The sequence below is a fragment of the Phaseolus vulgaris genome, chromosome 11 (genome assembly GCF_000499845.2).
Source record: "Phaseolus vulgaris cultivar G19833 chromosome 11, P. vulgaris v2.0, whole genome shotgun sequence".
NCBI classification, from domain to species: domain Eukaryota; kingdom Viridiplantae; phylum Streptophyta; class Magnoliopsida; order Fabales; family Fabaceae; genus Phaseolus; species Phaseolus vulgaris.
Window position 1 is genome coordinate 3249273 of NC_023749.2, and position 11658 is coordinate 3260930.

At 38.7% G+C, this 11658-nt stretch overlaps 1 protein-coding gene across 2 annotated transcripts; it reads left to right on the forward strand.

Annotated features, from left to right (window-relative positions):
• Positions 1-771: 771 nt before the first annotated feature.
• On the forward strand, positions 772-11658 carry LOC137832135 (E3 ubiquitin-protein ligase UPL3). Of its 2 annotated transcripts, none has more exons than XM_068640155.1 (18): positions 772-1933; positions 2163-2273; positions 2402-2518; positions 2700-2870; positions 2946-3107; positions 3286-3534; positions 3677-3798; positions 3891-5283; positions 6128-6223; positions 6881-8446; positions 8554-8778; positions 8872-8976; positions 9968-10048; positions 10145-10213; positions 10306-10434; positions 10811-10933; positions 11023-11245; positions 11432-11658. In XM_068640155.1, exons 1-17 carry the CDS (start codon positions 1082-1084, stop codon positions 11086-11088), a joined length of 5637 nt encoding a protein of 1878 aa, XP_068496256.1. In that variant the 5' UTR covers positions 772-1081; the 3' UTR covers positions 11089-11245; positions 11432-11658. The 2 variants fall into 2 exon arrangements, with proteins under 2 accessions (XP_068496256.1, XP_068496264.1); XM_068640163.1 differs by having other exon boundaries at positions 11023-11230.

Consider the following 11658-nt stretch of genomic DNA (forward strand, 5'->3'; position numbering starts at 1 on the left):
TTGAAGAAAAATAAATAAATATAATCCTTGAGTTTTGTGTTGATTACTGAGTTATGACAATCGAAGTGTTGTTGAATTTAGTTAATGGATTTAAAACTTTGATTTATGCACAATGTGAATATTTAAATTGATATTAATAAGTACTTTAGGAATAGAATATATTGAGCTTTATACGGAAATAAATTATATTGAATTAATATGAAAATATCAAATAAAATCAAGTGTCTGTAATATATTTAAGATATGAATTAATTCACAAAACTTACCGGTGTTAATTTATTATATGACAAATATGATTATACATGGTCGAAATGACATAATATGGCATAATTTTGTTTTATTACCAATTTTTCTTTTATATAAAGATAATTTATTGAGAGTCATATGTTAAATAGTATAATTATATGGAATAATGGGATGATAAATATTTTTTTTTCCAATTTTTAGATCCTTCCCCTTAATTATCTGCGTCTACTTTTAAATATGTTTTAATCTTACATTTTATTTAAATTTTTATACAATATTTTGATTTACAAATATGCATAATATTATTTTCATTATTTATGGTAACTTGTGTGGGGTTGGATGAAACGACGTCGCGAGAGTGGTGTGTACGCGCCACACTGCGACAGTGCCACAGAGGAGGATGGCTAGTTCAGTTCTGTTGGACGAACGAAAGTGACCACCATCAAATAATTTATTTATTTATTTTAATATAAAGAAAAGGCAAAGAAAGTTACATATAAAAGCCTGATTCTGTTCTGTCCCTTTATTCTTCCTTTTCTTTCTTTGTTCTTCTCTTACCCATTTTTCCCTGGCTTAGGGTTTTCCGGCAACAACCCTATTTCGTTATTACCTCAGAATCTGTCTCCGTTGATTACACTCCTCCGAAATCTCACTCAAGGCCTTGTTCGGAAACTGTGCAATTCCCTCATCGGCAATTTCTAGGGTTTCAAATTGTGGAGCAGATTCGTTCCGCCAACAAAGATTCGATCCATGGTAGGGATTATAGGGCGGATGAAAGCGTGATTGACGCTCGGAGGCGAGCGAGTTGATAGACTGCGGGTTGGGTGGATTTTGTATGGAAACACGGAGCCGGAAGCGGGCGGAGGCTTCCTCAGCTGCCCCTTCATCCCCTTCCTCTGGTCCCACAACCCGTTCAAGCAAGCGCGCGCGTCTCTCTTCTTCTTCCTCTGCTTCTGCCGCCGCCACCGCCACCGCATCTCTTTCTTCTGTCAACACTCGCTCCCGTGGATCCAGAACTAAGGAACAACCCTTACCTCCGAAGAATCCTCCTCCCATGGACTCTGCCAATGAATCATCAGGTTCTCGACGTGATCGCCGCAGCAAGGACAACTCCGACAAGGGTAAGGAGAAAGAACACGATGTTAGGATTAGGGACAGAGATGCTGACAGAGGGCTGTCATTGAACATGGATGGTGGTGCGGAAGATGACGATAATGACAGTGAAGGTGGTGTGGGGATTTTGCATCAAAATCTGACCTCTGCGAGTAGTGCACTTCAGGGGCTTCTTCGGAAGCTTGGTGCTGGGTTGGATGATCTTCTCCCATCCTCTGCCATGGGTTCTGCATCTTCCTCTCACCAGAACGGGAGGCTGAAAAAGATCCTTTTTGGATTGCGAGCGGACGGCGAAGAAGGGCGGCAGGTTGAAGCGTTGACGCAACTCTGTGAAATGCTTTCAATTGGGACCGAAGAGTCGCTTAGTACATTCTCAGTTGATTCGTTTGTTCCTGTGCTTGTGGGTTTGTTGAATCACGAGAACAATCCCGACATCATGCTTCTTGCTGCAAGAGCATTAACCCATCTCTGCGACGTGCTACCTTCATCTTGTGCTGCGGTTGTTCATTATGGTGCAGTTTCAATCTTCTGCGCGAGGTTGCTCACCATAGAATACATGGACTTGGCTGAGCAGGTTGTTCCTTAGTTCATGACTGTTGTGGGACTTCAAAACTTGTAAAACAAATATTATATGCTTCGATGTTGAACTCTGGTGCTGCCTAATTGTTTTTAAAATTATACATTACAATCTCCCTGGGTCATATTTTCAGTTTGAGAATAAATTTTCATTTTTTTATCGGCGACATAGCATTTTGAAAATGAAATTCTTATAGTTTGATTACTGTGTTTGATGGCATGAACAGTCCCTTCAAGCTCTGAAGAAGATATCTCAGGAGCATCCCACTGCCTGCCTACGAGCAGGTGCTCTTATGGCCGTGCTTTCTTATTTGGACTTCTTTTCTACTGGAGTTCAGGTAAATTGTCAGTGAAGGACCTACATTCAGTGGTTGATTATAGTTTTGTCCCTTTGGACTGTCATAATTCATTTGGCCTCAGGTGCCTTAAGTGAGCAAGTGTAAGTTGACATTATTCTTTGTTTCAGCGGGTTGCATTGTCCACTGCTGCAAATATGTGCAAGAAACTTCCTTCAGATGCATCTGATTTTGTGATGGAAGCTGTTCCGCTTCTGACAAACCTTCTTCATTATCACGATGCCAAGGTACGGTCATGTTTTGTTGTCGGTCTTGTCACGTAATGGAATCTGTATTTTCTATTTTGCGTCCATAAAATTTATCTTTTTAAGGAAGTTTACCTCGAGAGGTGGGAAATTTTGATAATTATATTCTCTAGTATAAATTATTTATATATACCTTCACGTTTTGCTTTATAAATTTTTGTAGGTTCTAGAGCACGCCTCTGTTTGTTTGACTCGAATAGCTGAAGCGTTTGCGTCATCTCCTGACAAACTAGATGAATTGTGCAACCATGGACTGGTAACACAAGCTGCCTCCCTCATCTCTAACAGCAGTTCTGGAGGGGGTCAAGCTTCTCTCAGCACACCAACATATACCGTAAGTGTAATTTTTGCTTCAAGTCTTTGATGCATTTTGCCTGCAGTTTTTGTTCCTTGACTTGGGCATATGCAGGGTTTAATCCGACTTCTTTCAACTTGTGCGAGTGGATCCCCTCTTGGAGCTAAAACTTTACTGCTACTCGGAATTAGTGGTATTCTTAAAGATATTCTATCTGGTTCTGGAGTATCTTCTAATGCCTCTGTTTCTCCTGCATTAAGTAGGCCCCCGGAGCAGGTATGGTTTAACTTCAGAACTCTTCTTTTGGTCATTCACGTGTAGTTTTATCTCGTAATGGTTCGTTTATCAAACATTCACCTGACCTTAATGCACCATTTTTTAGAGCCTTGATATTTCCAGTTCTGTTATATTTTTTAAGAGATGAATGTTTTCTAATTATTTGTTCTATATATAGATATTTGAGATTGTAAACCTGGCAAATGAGCTCCTTCCCCCATTGCCACAAGGAACAATTTCTCTCCCTATCATCTCCAACATGTTTTTGAAAGGGCCCATTGTAAGGAAGTCTCCCGCTGGTAGCTCTGGGAAACAAGAAGATTCAAATGGAACTGTTCCTGAGATATCAGCCCGTGAGAAATTATTAAATGACCAGCCTGAACTACTTAGGCAATTTGCCATGGATCTTCTCCCAGTTTTAATACAGGTTGACATTTGTTGCATTGATCAATTGCTTAAATTTTGCTTCATAGATTTGTGAAATTGAAAACTAGTTATGAGAAATTGCTACATTGCTTCCTTATTTGTGTTTTGGTTTAATTGATGGTACTGGCTTGCCTTTAATACAGATATATGGTTCTAGTGTCAATGGTCCTGTTCGGCACAAATGTCTTTCTGTCATTGGAAAATTGATGTATTTCAGCACAGCAGAGATGATCCAGTCTTTATTGAGTGTGACCAATATATCAAGGTATGTAGAAATTTAATGGGATTGATATTACTTGATATTCTAACTGATTTTATGTGTTCAAAGTATTTATGCATTTTCTATTTGATTTATAGTTTCTTAGCTGGGGTCCTAGCATGGAAAGATCCACATGTGCTGGTACCTGCCTTGAAAATTGCTGAAATTCTTATGGAAAAGCTTCCTGGGACATTCTCCAAGATGTTCATTAGAGAAGGTGTTGTGCATGCAGTGGACCAACTTATTTTACCGGGAAATTCAACCAATATCTCTACTCAGGCATCTTCTGCTGAGAAGGATAATGATTCTATATCTGGAGCATCATCTCGCTCTAGGCGTTATCGGCGACGCAGTGGAAGTTCCAATCCTGATGGAAATCCTTTGGACGATTTGAAGGCTCCTGTTTCAGTAAATGTTGGTTCGCCTCCAAGTTCTGTGGAGATTCCAACAGTAAATTCCAGTATTCGTTTGTCTGTTAGTACAGCTGCAAAAGCTTTTAAAGATAAGTACTTTCCTTCGGATCCTGGGGCTTCGGAAGTGGGTATTACTGATGATCTTTTGAATCTGAAAAATCTTTGCATGAAGTTAAATGCTGGTGCGGATGAACAAGGGACCATTGGAAAGGGGAAATCTAAATCTTCTGGATTTGTTCTGGAAGAGTATTTAATCGGGGTCATAGCTGACATGCTAAAGGAACTTGGCAAAGGTGATGGTGTATCTACTTTTGAATTTATTGGTAGTGGTGTTGTTGCAGCTTTGTTGAATTACTTTTCTTGTGGGTACTTCTCTAAAGATAAATCTTTAGAAACCCACCTTCCAAACCTTCGCCAACAAGCACTTACAAGGTTTAAGTTATTTATAGCTGTTGCTCTACCTTCCTCAACTGAGGTTGGGACTGTGACTCCTATGACTGTCTTGGTCCAGAAGCTTCAAAATGCCTTGTCCTCTTTGGAGCGTTTCCCTGTTGTGCTGAGTCATTCATCCAGGTCATCAAGTGGGAGTGCACGCCTCTCCTCTGGACTAAGTGCATTATCTCATCCCTTCAAGTTGCGGCTTTGTCGAGCTCAGGGTGAAAAGTCACTTAGGGATTATTCATCAAATGTTGTTTTGGTTGATCCGTTAGCAAGTTTAGCAGCCATTGAGGAATTTCTTTGGTCTCGTATCCAGCGAAGTGAATCTGGTCAGAAGTTCACTGTACCTGCTGGTCATTCTGAATCAGGGACAACTCCTGCAGGAGGTGGTGTATCCTCTCCTTCCACCACCCGTCGTCATTCTACTAGATCCAGATCATCTGTTAATATAGGTGACACATCTAGAAAGGAAATACTTCAAGATAAAAGCACTAGCTCTTCTAAGGGTAAGGGAAAAGCTGTATTAAAGCCCGCGCAAGCGGAGTCAAGAGGACCTCAAACAAGGAATGCTACTCGCAGAAGAGCAGCTCTTGATAAAGAGGCTCAAGCAAAGCCTGTAAACGGTGACTCTACTTCTGAGGTATAATGATGGAAACTTCTCTAGAAACAGAACTCAAATAACTCTTTTAGAAAACAATAATGTATTAAACTGTAGGATGGTAGCCATGCGTAGAAAATAACTGCTGGTAGTTATGTATTAGGAATTTAGGAGTATACATCTGATGGTAGGTTGTGTAATTAGGCGACGTGAAGTCATGTTTAGTTTGTGGATAGAGAATACTTTCTGTTGGAGATTTCTGTCTATGGGACAGCAAGTGTATTGGTGATTTTGTTTGTGATATAGGAGACTTTTGTTTCTGATACAGCAAGTGCATTCCGTATTAGAGACTTGTCTCTGGGACAGCATGTGTATTGATGTTTGTGTGATTTCAGTGTTACACATTATATTTATTACTCCATGAATTGGTGTTATATCATATACTGTGAAATCCTAGGTTAGAGTTTGCAATGCTTCAGTTTTTTTCATCTGTCAATCTATAATTTACAATTATTAAGTTTTTGTTGGATGGTGTTCTGTTTTTTCCTCTTCGGTTCCTTCTGGCTATGTATGACCTGACTATGGATTTTGCATGGGTACTATATATATGCTGATCCGCATCCTTTATTCGTAAAAGTGCATGTCAGGATTTGTTGCCTGGTGCCTCTCAAGTGAAAAATGAAATGTTTTATACAGTTTATATTTGATTATTTATTCTGACATTAAACTTGTCAATATCGAAGTGTAGTTCTATTATATGCCTGTTTTATTGGGAAATGTTTTAGACTACTTTTGGAGGTCTTATTTTCTTGTTTTGTTTTCCTATGACAGTGTTTGCATGCATGCTAAGCTTTGGTCTAAATCATGAACCTAATTCAACTTGCAGGATGAAGATTTGGATATATCTCCTGTTGAGATTGATGAGGCATTGGTGATTGAAGATGATGAGATTTCTGATGATGAAGATGATGACCATGAAGATGTATGTTATCTACTGTTATTTGGCTAAAATTTTCTTCCTTCCTTAGTTATGATTATCTGATTGAAGTAGAGTGGTTACTGTGCTACTGTCATTTTTTGCTTTCTGACATCATTCCTTTTTTTTTTCTTACATGTTCAACATTACTTTTTGATATGTTAAAATCTGTGTGCATCTTTGTTTTTACTTCCAGCGCTGGTGTCCCTCTACGTTGTTTGCAATATTTTCAAACTGAAATGCTGCTCTCTTTCTACCTTTTTGTTTTTTATTTTTTCCGTGGGTATAATGGTGGCAATGAAGATTGTTGAGTTCATGACCTTGTTCCAACTGTCTGAGCCACTCACTACTAACTCAATCCTAGTCTTTTTATTTGCAATTTTTTAATTTTGTCTATCGGCAATATATTTATTATTTTAAGGATTGCTTGAAATTGTGTGCTGTGTACACACAAGATATTCTTATTTATAAGGAACAAAATAAATATTTAATGATGGGAAATATTAGATAAGATATTTCCCTATCAAATCAAGCCATATCGTATCTCTAACATAATCAAATCATATCTATGACATTTATCAAGATTCAATGTTTGAATTGAATTCAGTTGTATATATTTTTAACTTTTACATATTTTGTGTTTTTTATTTTTTCTTATCGCAGGTTCTGAGGGATGATTCTCTTCCGTTGGTATGCTCTCCTGACAAAGTACATGATGTGAAATTGGGAGACTTGGCTGAGGAGAGTACTGTTGCTCCTGCAACAAGTGATGGCCAGGCTAATGCTGCCTCAGGTTCTAGCAGCAAAGCTGGTACAGTGAGGGGATCAGACTCTGCAGATTTTAGGAGTGGCTATACATCAAGTTCAAGAGGCGCAATGTCATTTGCTGCTGCTGCCATGGCTGGACTTGGATCTGTCAATAACAGAGGTATCAGGGGTGGAAGAGACAGACTAGGTCGTCCATTGTTTGGTAGTTCTAATGATCCTCCTAAGTTGATCTTTACTGCTGGTGGGAAGCAGCTTAATAGGCATTTGACTATATATCAGGCAATTCAAAGACAGCTTGTGCATGATGAAGATGATGACGAGAGATTTGCTGGCAGTAATGACTATGTATCCAGTGATGGAAGCAGGTTGTGGGGTGATATTTATACTATAACTTATCAGAAGTCAGAGAACCAAACAGATAGAGCTACCCCTGGAGGTTCAAGCTCTAATGCGTCAAAATCTGGCAAATCTGCATCAAATTCTGGATCTGAAGCCAAGCTACATCAGACATCTGTATTAGATAGCATCTTGCAGGGTGAATTGCCCTGTGAATTGGAGAAATCTAATCCTACGTACAATATATTGGCATTATTGAGGGTGCTAGAGGGTTTGAACCAACTTGCGTCTCGTTTGAGGGCCCAAGTGGTTACTGATAACTTTGCAGAGGGAAAAATTTTGGATTTAGATGAGCTAAGTATTACCGTTGGTGCTAGGGTTCCTGCAGAGGAATTTATAAGCAGCAAACTTACTCCGAAATTAGCTAGGCAAATACAAGATGCCCTTGCCTTATGCAGTGGGAGTCTTCCTTCATGGTGTTACCAGCTATCTAAAGCATGCCCTTTCTTGTTTCCTTTTGAGACCCGGAGACAGTACTTCTATTCAACTGCATTTGGGTTGTCTCGTGCACTGTATCGCCTTCAGCAGCAACAGGGTGCTGATGGTCATGGATCAACAAATGAAAGAGAGATCAGGGTTGGGAGATTGCAGCGTCAAAAGGTTCGTGTATCTCGAAATCGCATTTTGGATTCTGCTGCCAAAGTGATGGAGTTGTATTCTAGTCAAAAGGCTGTGCTTGAAGTAGAATATTTTGGCGAAGTTGGCACTGGTCTGGGTCCCACCTTGGAGTTCTACACACTTCTCAGTCATGACATACAAAGAGTTGCACTTCGAATGTGGAGATCAGGTTTTTCAGAGAAATATCCAATGGAAATTGATGGAAATGAAAGGAAAATGAAAAGTAGCGAAGGCTCTTTTGCTGGAGATGGAGAACTTGTTCACTCTCCTCTTGGACTTTTTCCTCGACCTTGGCCTGCAAATGCTGATGCATCAGAGGGTACCCAATTTTCTAAAGTTATTGAATATTTCCGGCTATTAGGTCGTGTAATGGCTAAAGCCCTCCAAGATGGACGCCTATTGGATTTACCACTATCAGCGGCATTTTATAAGCTTGTTCTCGGTCAAGTAAGTTGTGGAATGTTGATGTCTTGTCAGTTCACTGATTTCATGTTTATACTTGATCTTTAGGATGATTTGTAGTTTATATATATTTACCCTTTCATATATTGCAGGAGCTTGATTTGCATGACATTCTTTTCATTGATGCGGAGCTTGGGAAAACTTTGCAAGAGTTAAATGCCCTTGTTTCCCGGAAACGTTATATCGAATCTTTTGGTGGTTGCTATACTGATACAATTGGTAATTTACATTTTCGTGGGGCTCCAATTGAAGATCTCTGCTTGGACTTTACACTTCCTGGTTATCCAGAGTACATCTTGAAACCTGGAGATGAAATTGTATGTATTCAGTCTGCTTCTTTTTCCTTTTTTTTTGTTTGGTTCTGATTCTCTGTTATGAAAATTTCTTTCAACTCACTGTCTAACTTTCAGGTTGACATCAATAATCTAGAGGAGTACATATCCATGGTGGTCGAGGCAACTGTTAAGGCTGGAGTCATGCGTCAGATGGAAGCATTTAGAGCAGGGTTCAATCAGGTATAATTGCTGATTTCAGTTATTTCTTTTAAATTTGACCATGTACCTTGTTTAAGGATGCTGTGTGAGTTCTTATCTAGTATTTAATGTATTTGTTATGAATGTGAATAGGAACTTTTTCAATTTCATCGTTGTCTGTCTTTTATTATACATGGTCCATTCTTTTTCCTTATCTTGTTTCTCCCAAACAATTTTATTGAAAAGTTAAGTTGACTGGTTTTTAATTTGGTATTGGACATTAATCTTTTCAGCTTTTAGATTTTGATGTTTAGATTCTGAGGTATTTTTTTCTAGTGAAAATTACTACTTTTGTTTGTCCTAGCCTTTTACTTAAGTTTGCTATCTTCCTTGTGTTGTGTCCTGACCGGAGCTTGGGTATTATGGGGTGCCCAAGTCTTACATTCAGTAGTATGGGATGCTCGGTGGAGTATAGTGTTTGGTTCGCCCTCTTAATAGCTAGCCTTTTGAGGGTGGGTTCCCCAAGTGCTTGGGTACCTATCAATTGGTATCAGTGCTAATTGTTGGGGTCTCAGAAAGGGCTTCCTGTGAAGGGTTTTGATCAGTGGGGTTCTGACCAACAAGAGATTTAGGTAGTGTGTCACCGAGAGAAGTATAGTAAAAGCTTCGAGACATTGACTCCTGTAAAGAGCGATAGTAACTTGGATACTATGGGGTGCCCAAGTCCCACAGTGAAGTAAACTGAGATGTTCAGTGGAGTATTTGGTTCTCACTCCTTAATAGTTAGCTTTTGAGGGTGGGTTCCCCAAGTGTTTGGGTACTTATCATGCCCCCATTACCTTTTCATATCAAGAAAGGAAGATTGAAAATAAATAACCGTATATCTAAGTTATTCAATTTCAAATTTTGACAACTGAAATTAGCTGCTTGCTCCTCTTGTGTTTGAGAGATCGGCTGAACAATAGTTGGAACATGAAAAAACTGGTTGGATATTATATTCATATACTGAAGTTGAAAAACTAAACATTTTCAGGTTTTTGAAATCTCATCTTTGCAAATTTTTACTCCCCAAGAACTGGACTACCTGCTTTGCGGCCGTAGAGAATTGTGGAAGGTATTTCTTTTTACTCAAATGTATTGCTGCTTCTTACAACAATATTTGAACTGTTACAATGATCATTATAGTAAAAAAATTGTTTCTTTTCTGCAGACTGAAACACTTGCTGATCATATAAAATTTGACCATGGTTATACTGCCAAGAGCCCAGCCATAGTTAATGTATGATTCTTGTTCCTATAGAAGGGCAATTGTGATTGAAAAAAATTTAGGCTTTTATATTTGGAGCTCATTCTGTATGATGCTATTTTCAGTTACTAGAAATCATGGGAGAATTCACGCCAGAACAGCAGAGAGGTTTCTGTCAATTTGTTACTGGTGCACCTAGATTGCCACCTGGTGGACTGGCAGTTCTAAATCCAAAACTAACAATTGTGAGAAAGGTATTAGAAAAATAAATTTTGATAACTTGCAACCTGTCTGCTAGTTCATTAATTATGCCTTCATGTTATTTTTTACTTGAAATCTTGAATGTTACAAGTGTCTTTATTATGTGAGGTGGGGATGATCCTCCGTTTGTGCTATTTGAAATCTGGTCATTACCAGTGTTACTGCAGATCTTTCTGAAGTAACATGATGTGTCGGGAAATCTGAATTTTCTCATACAGAATAGTTGTAACATGATAAGCAGAAGATTTACTGTGTACAGTGAAATTAAAGAAATGAATACATTGCTTTATTTTTCCTCTTTACATCTCGAAGCAGGGATACACAAAATACAATGCTAACAAGTGATTACATTTACATGTCTTGGTGCAGCTTTCGTCAAGTGCAGCTAATGCTTCATCTAATGGGAACGGGCCTTCAGAATCAGCGGATGATGACTTGCCTAGTGTGATGACGTGTGCAAATTACCTGAAACTTCCTCCTTATTCTAGCAAGGTAGAAACACTGCAAATCATTGTTGATTTTATGATCATGCATGTCAAAGCATCTCTCGGTGCTAATCTTTGATTTCCATTTTAAAACAGGAAATTATGTACAAGAAGCTACTCTATGCAATCAGTGAAGGCCAGGGATCCTTTGATCTATCGTGACCTTCCGGAACTAACCTACCCAACCCTGCATGTTAATATGATGAATCAGGGTTTAATCTCGAGGCTTAATTATTTTTTGGTTGCGTGTACTTTCTTCCTTGCTTCTCAAATAATGGCTTCAGTTGGGTCACGTTCGTCAAAGGTGGGCATGGTTTGGGTGAGTTTACCATTGTGAAACCTTACGGTTGATTCTTTATATATTACCAGATCAATCATAATCTTAACTGCAGCATCTGCAGAATTTGTCGATTATTTTAATCAATTTAACCAAGAGCCTCTTGTCGTTTTGTTCGTTGTCATTTGTTGATTATCTAATTCGTCTGAATTCCTTGATTACTGGCAGTTGAATTGGATTGCCTGATTTTCAAGGTGTAAAGGAATTTGCGGAGCTCATTTTAGCTGTTACAACATGTAAATAGAGTAGGAATGTTGAGTAACTACCCTCCTAAATTTTTCATCGTTCTGTTTTCAAGTCAAATTATTGGCAGTTAGTTATATACATGTATGGAAGATGGTAAAAGGAATAGAAATATCAAATACTATGCTTTATGATTTTATCGTTTCCCGTTA